This window comes from Octopus sinensis, linkage group LG4 (genome assembly GCF_006345805.1).
Source record: "Octopus sinensis linkage group LG4, ASM634580v1, whole genome shotgun sequence".
NCBI lineage: Eukaryota > Metazoa > Mollusca > Cephalopoda > Octopoda > Octopodidae > Octopus > Octopus sinensis.
Genome location: NC_043000.1, coordinates 23,438,233 through 23,455,116, shown reverse-complemented (window position 1 = coordinate 23,455,116; position 16,884 = coordinate 23,438,233). Strand labels below are relative to the sequence as shown.

General features: G+C 34.5%; 1 protein-coding gene across 11 annotated transcripts in view; it reads right to left on the bottom strand.

Annotated features, from left to right (window-relative positions):
* Positions 1 to 507: 507 nt before the first annotated feature.
* The window catches only part of LOC115210189, a 115,268-nt gene continuing 98,891 nt past the window's right edge, over positions 508 to 16,884 (bottom strand). For all 11 annotated transcript variants that reach the window (XM_036501908.1, XM_029778646.2, XM_036501909.1 and 8 more), the window contains 2 exons: positions 10,846 to 10,912; positions 508 to 6,895 (listed from right to left, as the gene is read on the bottom strand). In XM_036501908.1, coding sequence (XP_036357801.1) covers positions 4,500 to 6,895; positions 10,846 to 10,912 — 2,463 coding nt within the window. In that variant the 3' untranslated portion in view covers positions 508 to 4,499. The remainder of the gene's footprint in view (positions 6,896 to 10,845; positions 10,913 to 16,884) is intronic.

The window sequence follows — 16,884 nt, the reverse complement described above, 5'->3', positions numbered from 1 at the left end:
TTGATTTTTTTTTTTTTTTTAAGAAAGAAATTAAATATTCTCAAAATTTGGAGAAGGAGGAGATCTACCAACTTGTTCCAAAAAACGGTAAACACTAAACTGATCTCTTAGCTAATTTGATGCAAGATAAAATACATCTTCCTGGAGGAAAAATAAACTAAGAAGTTTAGTAAATTTGGCATTTTCATGTCTGCTTTCGCATCAGTTGAAGAATAGAAGTTAGACATTCTTGATTAAATGGAAATGTTTGTGGCATAGGTATAAAACTGGCATAAGTTGAACTATGAATATGAAGAGGGGAAAATGTAAAAAAAAAAAAAAAAAAAAAGAGAGAGAGAGAGAGAGAAAAAGAAAAAAAAATCATCTATTAAAATGAAGTCACGAATGCATGCAATGAACAAAATTTGAGATATTGAAGAGTTATCTAACTTGAAATAAAAGAATTAAACAAATGAAAATTGAGAACTATATAAAGAGACTGGAATGATGGGAGATCACAAATTGAGATGCAAGAAGTTGCTAATAAAGCAGTTTATTTATATATACAAAAGATATTCAACAAAAACATTAACATCAGTAGAAAAAGTTGATTGGATCTCATTTATTGTTTTCTTATCAATCTTGTCAAATGTTACTCAGCTCATTTTATTTTTTATTTCCTCACATGTGTCCTACTCCACCTGCACGATCTACATACAGTCAAAACTATTTGACAAGGTTTCTCATTCATGAGTTTTGAAGTCCATATATTAACACAACCCATCATTGGTAACATATACACCTGGAGTTGTCACCCATTATACCTGGGATTTTATTTTGTTTAAAGCAGTGTATTTCTGGAGAGAAGCTCAATGAAATAATGTAGAATTTTGCAAATTAAATAAGAATGAAGATAATGGTGATGATAATAATGACGATGATAATGGGAGGGGAGTGATGGTGGTGGTACTGGCGATAGTAGTAGTAGTAATAATAATAATAATAATAATAACAATAATAATCTTTCTACTATAGGCACAAGGCCTGAAATTTTGGGTGTGTGTGTGTGTGTGGGGGCTAGTTGATTACATTGACCTTCCCCAATCCCGTACTCAATGGATACCTATTTTATCAACCCCAAAAGGATGAAAGGCAAAATCAACCACGGTGAAATTGGAACTCAGAATGTGAAGCCGGAAGAAACATATCAGCATGAAGCCACAAGTTTGTAAGGAGAGGGACATAATCAATTGAACTGACCTAGTATACAACTAGTACTTATTTTATCAACCTCAAAGTGATGAAAAAAGCAAAGTCAACCCTGGCGGGACTTGAACTCAGAACCTTAAAGGAACAAGGCCAAATACTGTAATCATGTTCTACAATTTCTTCCAACTTCAATGCAATAATTAGTGTTACTAATTTAGGCACAAAGCCCAGCAATTTTGGGGGGAGGGGTTTACTCATTTAAATTGAACCCAGTGCTTGACCAGTCTTGTATTTTATTGACCTCAGTGGGATTCAAACTCCGAATGTAAAGCATTTCCCCCCAATACCTAACAGTCCTGCCAAACGTCTACCTTAACAATATTTAACAAAGGCACAAGGCCTCAGATTTGGTGGGGAAGGGAATAACTGAATATTTCTGACCCTGGAAGGATGGAAAGGCAAAGTCAACCAATAGTAGAATTTGATATAAGAGGTGAAGCTAAATACCACAAGGTATTTTGTTCGATCATCTATCAAATCTGTAAATAAGTTTCTTAATTAGGCAGGAAGAATAAAGTGCCTTAAATATGGACACAACACAGAGTCTATTAAGTTAAAGTGAATTCAGAAAAATCTATCAAAGATCTATTAAGATCAACTGATGAAATACAGTCTCTCCTTAATTTCTGAAAATAATTAATGTTTCTGCTAAATTAAGTAAAACCACTATCCACCAGATTGTTCATATTATTTCTGTTCAAGTTTATAAAGAACTACTCTAAAGTAAGCATTAAAAAAAAATCACACTGGATTTGTGGGCTTGGTGTCATTTTACAAATAATATAAAATGATTAAAAAAAAGTTATTAAAATGGTTGTATCAATTCGTCTTTGTCAGAAGCTTTTTGTTCAATATCACACTGAATCACTGGTTCAGCTGTTCAGTATAAACAATATGTAAAATATTTTCTGTTGTTAACAGAGAAAGGAATGATATTCTGGCAAATGACAATGATCAAAGTGGATCTATCCATAGGAGAAATCCTTATCACTAACAGCTATTTTCCCCTCACACAAGACGGGAAACTTTTAGGATGGTTCCAACCTCAAAGTTCACAATGAATGGCAAGGACAATTAGAGGTGAACACTGGCCTTTTACCCCCCATCTTTTTTTTTTCTTCTTGTTTCATTTCCTCTCCATAAAAAAAAAAATCTGTGAAAAATTCTTTCATTTATAGAAATCAATTGTTTCGCCTAACTAAAAATTATAAATTACAACAAAATAAAAAAAAAAAAAACAATTTGATTGTATTTGGGTACAAAGCAAAAATTTTTTTAAATAGTTAAAACTTTCTACATAAGTTTGGCTGGGGGGGGGGAATAAGTGCTGGGGTTAATTACTTGCATAAAAAAGAGAAACAGTCTAAAAACTGTTAAACTATTTAACCATTTTGTTAACCTGGTCAATGATAATTTTGGCCTTCAGTTTGATACTACAGAATAGACATGTCAATATTACCATAAAATATACCAGGAAAGAATCTGGAAAGTGACACTGACAATGACTATAAAGATGCATCTATTACATAAAAGCAACCAGTATATTTTCTCTACACATAAGCAAACCTAGTCATCACTAAACCCTCCAGGCATACAAATACAGGCCGGACAGTAAGTTGAATGTATGATACAACACCAATCCCAGGCTATGAAAGAAAGTGTAGTGAAACCAGACTAGATTATAGAATGTATATGATATGCTGGATCAGAAGACAATCAACAAATTATAATTGATATCCCTGATCGAGAAGCTTGCTTGAATGGAACTGACTGGAGTTATTCAAAAACACATACAGCCATAAACAAACGTATGCATTAATCCCTGACAGAAAACTAATCATTAAATCCGAGTGAATTTCTAATGATACAGAAGACTGTTTAGTTGTAGGTGCATAGTGTCACATGGGGGATGGGGGTATTTTCTAGTCAATACATTTTTAAATGGTGGAGCATAAGTGACAGAAGACAACTGAAACCCTTCAGGCTTTTATTTCTGTCTTTGGTTACAAACTGCACCAACATTCAATGACAGTTCAAGCAAGTTAAAATAGAACAGGGTTACAATATGGAAGCACATTTTAGCCCTGGACCTTGATGGGAAGCAAATTTTCAAAATACTGATTCCTCTATTTTGGAAATTAGTCTGTCTTTTACGTGAGCATGACTGACATAATTCATATGCAATGTTCTGGGATTATGAGTCGTGACCCAAATCTATTTCAAATGGTTTATATAGAAGAATTCTTAACTGTCCACTACTTCAAAAATAAAGACCAATTTTAAACAAGTAAAATAAGGAAAAATCAAAATATATATTGAAGGGGAGGAGGAAAATGTTTTAATTTAAAAACAAGTTTGCACTTAGTGCAAATATGTAATTTCCTTAGCAGTCTAAGGGTTTTTATCAAAGATTTTTCTATGAATATAGATGTTCGTTCCCAAATGTACATTTTTTAATGAAGAATTTTAACTCTACTGAGTGTGTATAAAAAAAAGATAATTCCTATGGAGAAGATCAAAGGAATTATAAAAGAAATTACGGTGGGAAGGGGAGGCAAGACTGTTTAAATAAAATAACATAAAAACCACATTATTTACACACATACATGTACAGTCACATTAACTTTCACAATTGTATACACAATTTGGAAGGTGGTTGGAAAAAAAAGAGAGAGAGAAAGATACAACCGATGTACCTTTCTATCAATTATTTATCTCTAAATCACATTAACTCTAAAATTCAGAATTAAAAAAAAATTATTTTTGGTGGGGAGCAGTGATGAGCATGTGATATGAATGAGATGTGAAAAATACTAGCCTCAGGATATATATGCACATGAGAATGAAACATGAGTGTCAGACCAGGTAAGATTAGATGTCTTCTCCAGTATTAATGTTTCTATTTACAACAATCAATATTTGTGAATTTTTTTTTTTTTTTGGTTTCTCTTTATACATATACTTTTTATTTTGTTTTTCATAAAGAACATTTCTTCTTCAGCTCTCTAAAAATTACATTGCTGGAGACATTCCTGTTTAGTGACTGCTCCAAAATGGAAACATGCATGCATACTTACACACACAATAGCTGACATCCAGTACCAAATTGGACCAGATAAGCTGTATTTCCTTATAAACACCAGTAGGAAAGTAGACAAACTACTAAAACAGAGTTCTGTAAATTTCCTACATTTTTTTTCTTCATGTTAGCAATTTTGTAACATTCACCCCCACCCAAATCAATTTTGTTTTTAATCTATACAGATGACTTCTTCTAGAATCTGGATGTCATCATCCTCATCTAAATCATTAGCTCTTGGGCTTTGACCAACCCTTTGAATTCTGATTTTGTTACTATTGTAAGCACTATGCCAATTTTTAGTCCTTTGTTGATTGAAGTGTTTATTATGAGATACAGCTGTCTCTGGCTGGCTCCCTACCAGATCATTGGCATAGTGTTTAGGGTTATGAGACTGCTCAACACGATTGATAACTTTGAGTGGACTACTTGTGCATATGTCAGGACTCCCTGTATGGAACTGCTTCAGCACCTGCTTCTCAAGATGACCAACAGATTTAATAATTGGAGCATACACATGCTTTGGACTCACCTGTTGATCACATGCATTGGACAGGTAATTGTTGCTATCGGAATAGTTTATGTTCTGATTCTGTTTGTTGTAGTTTACAATGACACGCATCGGTGAGTTCTCAACAGCATTAATGTTTGTGTTGTTAATGTTCTGGTCATTAATGCGTGGATTATTGTGATCAAGTACTTGAAAGTGAGGAATGGACTGCATATGAGAGGGAGGGAACCTAAAACAGGCATCAGGTGGACACTGACAAGGACCACACCTACATATTGTACAACGAGTAATCCATGTCTGTTCGTCATCTTCAGAATCTGAAGATATGGTGTGGATAGACACATTGTCATCCCCTGCTTCATTCACATTTAAGTCATTTGGTGTGTTCGCTTGTGATTTGATTACAAGCTTCAATGGTTCTTGAGAGTTGGGTACAACACTATGAGATGGGGGCAATCCATGATTAGCAGCAATTTCTAGGTTGGCTTGCTCCTGTGCAATGTTTGCGGAAGAGTCTCCACTAACTGGTATCATCATTAGTGATGATGACGATGGACAGTTTTGAGTTTCTGGAGGAATACATTTCATAAGAAACTGTGTGGTGACAGGACTGTTGGAAAGGTTGATGTAAGGTTGAGAACTGATGGGTTCAGTGTTTAATGATTTAATAGGTTTATAAGGGTTCCTATAATGTTGAGAAGTTTGGTCTAATTTAGGAGGTGCATGATGATTAGTTAAGAATCTAGACAATTCTGCAGAATGCCTCATTGGGAATGGGTGAGAGTCAGATAGGGGATGTTTTACTGAGGGAACAAACTGATGAACCCCAGGAAGAGATTTGGGTTTCGAGGTAGAATCGGCAGAGTACACACTCTTATATACTGTCATTGGATGAGGCAATTTTCGTACTTTTTTATGTACAGGACTACCAATTTTGTAATAATGATAACCTATTCGACGAACTGGTGTAGATTGTCTATTAGGTGGAAAAGATTTAGAAAACTTTTGAGGAGACCAAGGATACATACTAGTAATATTTTGAGAGTCCTTCAAGCACTCTCGTTTAGAAGTCCATAAAAGTATTTGATCATGTGTCAAAGGCTGGATGTTTACACGAGCGTCCCTTTTAGGAGCTGTCCATTTCTTAATCTCCTCTTCATCTAATCGGCGAAGACGCACACTACACATCTTTAAACTGCGTTTAAGCATGCGACTCTGTTTATTCAGTCCTGTCTGAACAAGTTTCATAAATTCTTTCCTTTGAGCTTTAGTAAATTTGTATTCGTGACTATATTTTGTGTTAATTTTTTTAGAGTTTCTAAAAGTAATTGGATACGTAATTGGTCTGCTACGTAGTCTTTCTAAAGCATCATTTTTTTCTGGAGTCTTACAATACTGTTCGATATCAGGCAGAGCTTGCAGTGTAGTTTCTGCCTTGACATGCTTCTGAATTCGCAAGCCAAGTAGAGATGAAATATCAATACAAAGCAATGAATTGGTTTTGGAACTCTTCTTGAATGCATCGATCTCTTCAACTCCATTTCCAGTAGTGCTATAGCCACTGTCACCATCACTTTCTTCTGTATTTGTCGGACACAAGCGTTTCCGATGGAGCCCAGGCTCTACTTCCCGACTTAGCTGGGAGATCAGGGACTTAGGAGTGCGTGGAGAAGTTTGCTGAACAGAGTCCCGGGGTTCAACATCAATTATTTGGCAGTCAACATCTGTATTCTGTCCCAGTTTTAATTTGTCAGATTTAATTTTCTCAGCTTTGTGAGTTTGGACCAACTGGAAATATTTTAAGAAACCTTCTTTTGTAGATTTCTGGGAATCATCCTCATTCAACAAACTTGTAACTGGCCGTACAGGTTGTCCTGCATGTGATAGCAGCTTTTTGGAGGAACAAGAGGGAGCTGGTGGGGGCGGAGGAGTTCGCATACCAGGCTGATTATCTGGACGGTGACTGCAGGCATTTTGGTGAATGCGCATTGCATCTTTATTAGTGAATTCTCTTTCACAGTGATAACAAATGTATATCTCCATGAAACCTGTACAGCCTGAAGAAAAAAGTGAAAGAAAAAACAGCTTTAAACTAACAAGAAAATACACACAAATACATATAAATTTGAAATCAATTCAATACATTCATAAGTATACATAAAATAAATTTACATTTTCATCTGAAGGTGCTGCTGGTCAACTAATCTTAATTCAGTATTTTCATTTTTTTAATCTACCCATCAAAAACTCATGCGAGACTGAATAGCTAAAATTTAACGACTAGTTTCAGTCACTGAGCTGTGGCACAGCCATCAAAAGTCTTAGTTGATCACATCAATGCCTGTACCTATTTTATAGATCTCTTTTTGCTGAACCATTAAGTTACAGACATAAAGAACAACATTGGTTTTTAGACTGATGTTGTGTGTGTGATATAAACACACACACACACACACGACAGGCTTCTGCCCAGTTTCCGTCTACTGTACCCCATTCACAAGGTATAGACCAAGCTATGCTTTATAAAAGATATATACCCAAGATAGAGAGATGGTGAACTTAAACAACATGGCCATACCTGCACCTGATCAACATATTAAATCACTTGAAACACATCAAAACAACCATGTGTACTCAGCTTACTCTCCACTAGATCCTGTTACATTTGCCTTTTTATCTTAGCGGCATAGAGATACCCTTTTATAACCCTTAAACATTTAACCCTTTGGTGTTCAGATTACTCTGTTAAATGTAATACTTTTTCACTCAAATTGTTTTGAATTAATCATGCATTACGTTATAGCTTTGAGGTTTCAATGATATGATTGTTTATTTTTAGAATGTCAATGTAGGTTAGATGTGAGAGGCTAGATATGGCCAATTTGAATATAAAACATTTAGAATATCTGGGCCAGATATGGCCGGTTTAAACACTAAAGGGTTAAGCCAGCCACATCCAGCCCAAATATTATACTTGTTTTATGTTCAAACCAGCCAAACTTACCCTATGATGTCATTCTAAAAAACTACTATCACACTGTAAAAATTTTGAAGCTACAAAATAATGCATGACTAATTCAAAACAATGTGACTAAATAAGCATTACATTTGACAGAGTAACTGAAATGTTAAGGAGTGAAGCAAAAATCTTTGATTATGTTAGGTATTCAAATTTAAAATCCAGTATGTTGCGATTCAAAGCAAAGCTTTGTATCTAAAGTTTATTAATTTACTTGGTATTAAGAAATATAATCTACAATTTCCTATTATCATCAAACTTTGCTTTGTTATTGCCAGCTATCACTCTCTCTTCCACTTCTTAATCATTATTATTAACAATAATCTCTCTTCTTCATCCCTTTACATGTTTTCTATGCTAGCATGGGTTGGCTGGTCATTAAAGTCCAATTCAGTTTTTAATCAGAGTTACTGCCTTTCTAGAAAAGTTAGATGAACATATCTTACTCATAAGTTTCATTTTTGCTTGTATTCTACAACCTGATGCCCTTCCTATCAGCAAGCAGCACTTCAAAAGACACCTAGTACAGATTATTTTGAGTGCATTTATCATGGCATCTGATTAGGGAAGTTGTAACATTCTCTTGGACCCACATTATCTCCACTTGTTTGGCAAACACTTTGGAGTGTATTAAGGCAACTAGTACTAGTAATTTGCCTTATTCCTTCTAAAACTAAAAATTTATCACTCCTCTATTATGTATTCTAACATCACCCATCTTTATTATTACTATACAGCACTCTCTCCCTCATACATTATTTCCTCCTTTATCACTGCTGACATACACCACTCACCCTACTCCCATCACTCTTTTCTCATTATCATTACTCTCTTTTCAAACAGCTTACCTCCATCCTTTAAACTCTTTCTTCCTCCATCATACCACTTAGGCTGATTCTACTATTCAACCCAATTATCTCTCCACCTCTCATCACCCTTCTTGTGTCCAACCTCCAGACCCTGCACTAGCTACTGTACTCAGCCCATCCCTGCCAGAACACTGACCCTCTGGAATCTCCTCCCAACTCACAGATAGAAACTACACAATATGATGGGGCTTTTCATATAATATATTAAGTTGAAAAACTTTGATTAACTGAGATTGTCCCTGCAATTAACAAACAATAATTCTCCCTACAAATGGTTAGCATCTTGAAAAACATTGAAAGGGATAATTCCTGTTAATTAGGGTTTTTCAAAATACTTTATATGTGGAGACCCTACTCAATGTATATTTAGCATGTACAACACTCCACTCAACTCTGTTGCTGATATTTATAATCAGTATCAATACATTTCTTATTTCTCAATATACTTTGTAGAATATGCTTCGCTGAGGAGGTGTAATAACAAACTCAAAACAGGTCCACCACAGCACTGATTGGTTTTAAATATAAGATTTGCACCTATCATCATCTTTATATTTTTCAAAAATTTGGGTTAACTGATACTGGAGTTATCTCCCTTACTTGCTGTTTCAGATTTTAAACACATTGACAGTCGAAGTATTTTTGTCTTGTAATTTATATAAAACTAGCAGCATAGCCCGGCATTGTAAGAGCCCCTGGAGCAGACATGATGCTTGCTGTGAATTTTTAAAAAATTCCTGCCAATTTGTGAAAGATACTGTCGAAAATATGTCATCTTGAATTTGAACGCGATTTCCCAAAATGGCATGATTTTATCGATTTTTCTGATGGTAAGGTATTGCATGGAAAACTAATGTCAGAATTAAGTTTCTTAGGGTAACATTAAGCTTCACCATGAGTTTGGTGGAAATCGATTGCAAGTTGCGAAAACTACAACAGAAAATGTGTTGCAAATAAAAAGCTTAGATTCTCAACCCCATGTCGAATTTATCTATTTTTTTCAGAACTGGGGAGACTTTTCAAACTTTTCGCTGCGTTAGTTTTGAATTATGACATTGGGCTATGTGTGTGTCAAGTTTCATCAGAATCGGTTGAAAGCCGTGGTTAGGGTGAAGGTACAACCTGACAGACACACAGACAGACAAACTGCCGTTTATATATAGAGAGATATGGGGCAGTGGAGTCAGAGATGTAGAGAGCTTAGAGTCAGTCACGGAGTATGGTTCAGTAAACATGTACTGCTCCAGTTCTGACTAAAATATGAAATGTAATATAAATGCACTAAACATCCCAATTTGAATTTAAATATAAAGAAAGAAATCAGACTTAAAAGAATTTGATAAAAGATCTAGTAGCAACAATTCACACAATAAAACAACTCTTTCATAAATTTGGTACGAATAAGCTTTTCAATCCTTTGGTAGGATTTTTATTTCATCTTAAGTAATCTTTCAAGTTAAATTCTCTTCAAATTTATATTCCAACAAAGCTTTAACCTCAAAAGAACACTTGAGTAAATATTTCATTTAAAATGATCAATTGCTAAGTTGCTTAAATTTTTAACTTCAGATTTTGGAACTAGCAGGCTAAGATGCTCCTGATGTGTTTTCATAATATATTAATAGTTTATTTCTTTTACATGCCTTTTTAATAAGAACAGCCATTTTTAATTTTCTAAGTTTTGTCTTGTGCTTAATTGCTTTAAGTAAATATTTTGAAAAAAAGCCATGGCAGAGCTATGCTCTTTAAACCTAAACAGTTAAGACTGCTAAAAAGTAGCCTTATGATTCATATTGGGCAGAACTGTTATGTGCTCTCAATCAACATAAGAAATATCACATGATTGACAAGACTATCAGACGTTACTCATCACTGTTCACAATGCACTTTGCATCAATATAGCTTTTGAATGATGGCTGGGTGAGCAGGCCAACATCCCACCTGATTGGAAGGCTACCCATTTACAGTTGAGTGAAGGTACCATTGCAGTGTAATTAAACCAAAAAGCACATGGCTGCTAAGTGAATTTCTGAACCTCACAAAAATACCCGTACTCAGATAAACTCATTAGGAAAAATAACTTCTAACCAGATAATTCAAATTAAAAACTTCAACTTACCAGTTAAATCTTGATTATTGCAACTAGAGGCAGAATCCCAGGGATTTGGTACCTTGCCAATATCTTCCTGTAATTACAAGTTAAATGAATTAAAATAAATTTAAAACCAACGCTTGTTGAAAATATATTTGAACACACTTTTACATCATGAAACAATTATGGGATAAGTGAATTAGATAATTTAATGCTTAATAAGCATGGAAAAACACACATTAAATGACAGTGGATAATATATTTTAAAAAAATAAAGAACCTCTCATATGGACTTGTGGTGCATATAAAAACTCATGTTCATATTGCTAGCAGGAAATAATCAACACTGGAGTCACAAATTACCAGTGGGCTCATCAAAAAATAATTATTAGTGACAGAAGCAGCCTTAATACTGAAAGGTAATACTTATCCCCACCAGTGTCTCACTAGGCACCAAGATCCTATTTATATTGCTGACAGAGGCATATACAAAGGCCAAAATCACCTTATCTGGTAGTCCCAGCAGCAAATTGCAGACAATTATATCCTACTAGCAGTATAAACATGAGTGCTTATATGCACCTTAGGTCCATATGAAAGATTCTTTCATGGTAAATAACTTAGTATTTTATGTTCTAATATAACATCCACTTTTACACAGGAATAAATTTATTTTTAAATTGGTTCAATCTGTAATAATTGTATAATATTGATATAAGCAATTTAACTTGTTTTGATCTAATTTCATTTATCAACATAATTACATGTAAAAAACATTCTTTCAAATGCTTACAAAGCACACTTTAAGTAGTTGATAGCTTTTGTTAATCAGCAGTGGAAGCTAGTTGAAAGCACAGAAGCTAATGTAAGATACAAAGTAGAAAAAGTTTAGGGAGCTATTACCTCAGCTAGTAACAAAGGGTTTCTCCTCGCCCCTCTCAGAACGAGAACCAGTTTGTATGGAGAATAATGATGATTTGAAAAAGATAGGAAAAAATGAAGCACCACTGGATATGTAAATATTAGTCTGCATAAATTAGGTAGAACAAACTGAAAGAAAATCTGGATAGAAAAGGAATCAGATGTAGTGTGCAAGAGAGAGAACTGCACTGTTATGGACATCTGATGCATATGGAGCATGATAAATGCATGAAGTGCAGGGCACTCTCACTAACATCTCTTTTCTCATTACTCCTTCCATCACTTTCTCACATCCATTAACCCTTTCGTTACTATATTTCTGACCAAAATACACCCCTCATGAGTTTCAATTAAATTCTAAAATAATCATGAATCTAGGCTTGTTTCATTAAATAACTAACTTTTTTACTTATCAACATATTAATGTGATATTTGGAACATAATTAAAGAAAGGGTTCTTAATCAATTCTATTGCATAACTTTTGTCTCAAAGTGACTTTAATTACAGGTAAATCCAGGTAAATTGAGCAAAAGGTAAAAATATTAAAATTTTAAATTGAGCTAAAGGTAAAAATATTAAAATTTTGTTTAAACATCACCATAGAAAATGAATCATCAGCTAATATTCAAATGGGTATGCAACAAAATTTTGATAAAGAAGAACTGTGCACATCACTATATCATCAGTTGAATTTAATGCACAACAGGTGTACCATAAAGGTATAAAGTGAAATACTGGAATCCACCGCAAGTTTGACCGAACTAAAGAAATCGGTCAAAAAATAATATACGGCCCTGGTTATGGTATGGAAGTGATAAATTCCAGACCACATCGTTCCCTAGGCCATGCTGACTAACATTATTTTCCCTGTATAAAAACTAAATCCACGCAGTACCCAGTATTTGCTTCACAAATTTTCCGATAAATTTGAACCCCCATTTTGTGTTTGTTTACATTCTGCGTAAGTTTGTTTCTGCATTGATCGCTTCAAACAATAAATTCCAGACCACATCATACCCTAAGCCATGCTGACTAACATTAGTTTCCCAGTATAAAAACTAAATCCACAACAGTACCCAGTATTTGCTTCACAAATTTTCCAATTCGGAATCAATGCTTGATAACATGAAACTCCTATCCATTTTCAAAGTTGAAGAAAAATCGATGCCGAAAAAAATTTGGAAAAAAAATCTCCCAAAATCCAGGGAATTAAAGTTACACGTTGATCGTTGTACAAAACTGTAGATGAACTGTTTACGAAGTATAATCACGTGTTTTCACGAATGTACTAAAGAGATTTGCTCTGATATTCTCATTTAAATAAGAATAGGTAAATACAGGCGGCTTTGGCGGTTTGGTAACGAAAGGGTTAACTGTCTCATTCCCATTGCTTTTTTTCTTCCCCTATCCACCATTCATGCTGTTTTCCTATTCCAATTCCTTACCCATAACCAACATGTAGCTGCGTATCAGTCACACTTCTATTATTTCCTGTTTTCTCCTTCACTTTCCTCTCTTGTTCAAGTGGAGACTCTTGGTCTCCTCTTGAACAAATAGAGACAATATTGAGAGAACTCAATTTTGCCATGGACTAAATAACTTCTCTAGTACTGATATCAAATCAAATGTACCTCATATACACTATAAAGTGGCTGGTTTTAGGAAGGGCACCTAGCCACAGAAACAATGCCACAAATGGAATGTATAAGTAAGATCCTCCTATCCTATCTACTATGATGATAAAACACCTCCTTTTTGGCCAGCGGACCAAGTACTTGCACAAGTAGAAGGACAATTTGAAATCAAGAATATTACATGCGAATGCATCAATTTCAACTATATCATTGCAAATGTTTTCTCTTAGACTACCGTATCATCATTTTGCTTCCAATAGACAACAAATCATTCAAGACCGCAAAAGATTTTCTCATTAAAACACTTCAAAATCTGGCCTAAGGAACATTCAGATAAAACAGTGAGCTATCAAGGGATTTAAGTCCTATTCCCACCTACTGAACCACATATGTACACACTGTAGCAAGATGGTCCTACTGAGAAAATTTACTGTATTAACTTTTACTACAACTACTATCAAATGGTAATACATCTGGCATTAGTGATTTTAACACTAGTGGAAATGGCCAACATAATTCTATGGACTTGGAAAGTTCCTTTAACACACTTGTCAAATTTTTCAACAGTGGTTGTTAGATCAGCAAAAGTTAGCTGACCTGATAATCATGGTCAACAAATTGTTACAACCAAGGTTAACAAATTGATCTTCTTTGCAATTCCTACATCCAACTTGTAGTGATGAACCACAAATTTGGTACCAAAATTAAGGAATACAAATGTCTAAACAAATTTTTCAGGAAACAAAGGGCCCATTACTAATGACAATACATGGCAGCGCAATGAGTAACACCACTTTTTATTAAATAGAGTAAGTATAATAGCTTTATCTCCAGTTACCACTTTGGTGAGCCATATCAATGAAATACCTCAAGCTTCCATCAACAATCTCTCAATGAAAGCCCAGTGACAACTTTTGCTAGATGGAACACTAACACTTTCTAGTAAGTTTTCATTGAAGCAGATGTTCTCCTCATCCTATTGACAAGTGCTGTTTGCATACCACTGTTAATAGTCACCATTACCACTGGATATGACCACTAACCTGAGTAGCAAAGATCACAGCAGTTTCAATCTATAAACACTGCACAATCATAGACTTAGGTATGAAGGTAGCCTCACTAAATCCCTATTAGGTGTAAAAACTCCACTAGGTGATCTACCTGTACTTCAATGATATGGCAGGTACATCAAATCAACACAAAGACACAGCCTGTTTTGCACAGGAAAGGAAGCTCGTTCTCCCACCAAAGTATCACTAAACACTGTTGGTTCATTTCTTCCGTCAAAAGGTGATCATTCATTCATTATTTGCTCACAGTGATCAATTTACATATTGCCTTGAAGTGACCAAATTTACTGCAGAAACACTTGCATCATCACTTCTTACCAAGTGAATTTTTCACTTTGAAGTGCTGTTAACTATAACTTTTGACCATAATACTGAATATGAATCTACACTTTTCCGACAAAACTGTACACACCAGACTAACAGCCAATAAATTTATTAAATATTTTTAAAGTCATCAAGTTTGAAGCTAGTTCAAAGGTCAGCCAAAACCTGATAAACTGGAGTATCTAAGTTTGGCATTCACACTGTTATTAAAGACCTTGGAGTTCCTACAATCAAACTCATAGGATCCACCTATGACTTCCAGTAGAATATTTTCTGTCTGACACCACAAAAAGCAACACTGACCAGACCAAAGTCAACAAAGAGTTTGCATTTACCTACGATGATATTGTTTGCCAGCCATTAGATTGTCCATTTAACACTCAAGCATATGAATCATAAAACCAAACATGCTTAACTTTCACAACTGCCAAAACACTACTTGATTGCTTCAACTGAAATCAGCATGCATCTACCCAGATAATCAAACCCTGCTTACTTCAACTTCCAGATCTGACAATCTCATCACTCAAGGACCCACATGACACTTAACCACTGTTGGAGAAGAACTATATAGTTAAGTTTCAGCTTGGTTTAGCTTTAATCTGTTATAAATATTGTAGTGGCTTTACTTCACCCCCCAGAAGAAACCCAAGCATTTGAATTTTTAATGCTTTCATCGAAATGTCAACTTAATTGTCAGCAACTAACTTGTAAACAGTAGTCTGTTTACCAACCTACCAGCAACCATTGTTACCAACCTACCAGCAAAAACTGTCACCAACCTACAAGCAACTATTAGTCTACATTGTTGCCTGATGCTTCTAGCTATCAAGTAATCCATTCTACTGATTTTTCAGCAAGTCTTGAAATATACTTCAAACTATAGTTTTTTATCAGTGCCAAAATCCATAGCAGTAATTGCCTTCTACGCTTTCAGTATACATAAAATGATATGGGATCATCACACACAAGTGTTTATCAGCTTATCTTCAAATGTATAATGTTATCTTCTCATTATCATTATATTATAGCTGTCTTCAATGGTGATAAGAATTATTTATTAAATAGGTTAGCAACACATATCCCTTCTGTCCTTCTCAAGGTTTCTTTTTCTCTACAAACTCAAGCCTTTACATTAGTTCTCTCTACTAAGAATTAACAAAAAACAATTACTAATTATATTCCCACTATTTCCCCATTTATTAATTATGTCACCATTTATGTGAAGTAATTAGTATTGATGTGATAGAATTTATCTATAACTTCTAAGAAACAAGCTCCAACAGCTACTTCAAAAATTCTGTTTTATTGTGAGTCTACCAGAGACCCCACACAACGTCTTATGTACTTTCACAAGTTCCTTAGTATTCTTCTATTACATATCACCGCAAACCATTTCCCCAATGACATTGAATGATTTTGCTCCCTGAAAATAATTTGTATTCTAGTTACTGATGTACTTTTTTTCAAAAGCCCTTTGACTCTAAACCACTCTTGCATGAGTCATGTAAAAGAAATCATTAAAACAAAAGTATAGAGCATTTTTACTGAAATAAGCAATAATGTGCATGTTCTATGACATAAGCGTGGACAAATATTTGTGAGGTGTAGAATTAATCTATAGAGCAATTTTGCACTAGCTTGACTTATGATATAAAATTATGCAATGCAGCTCTATATGAGATAATAACAGAAGAACCCCAGTGGACTTTCACATTATGTAACACAGCAAACATTGCTGATAAAGAGTAAAAATGTGTCATACATTCTCACACTATATGCAATTCTAGTTCAAATCAGGTCAACATTTGACATATCTTGATTAAAAAGACTGGCCTTGAAATCCTTACCAAGATATTCAATGTATCAGTTTTCTATACTTTAAGGTGGCATTTTGTGGGTAACAGTCATTGGTTATAGGTTCTGAACAGGCCCGTTACTGGTTCACTGCATTTGTGATGGCAGATGTCCATGTTACTTGAGCAGAACCAATATGACAATGTATTTCATTTGAAAGTATCAGTTTATTGGTTATTTGACCAAATGTTTCATCATTCACTGATAATCACATGCATATAAATATATGACAGTTTACATCCACAACAAAAATTCTGAC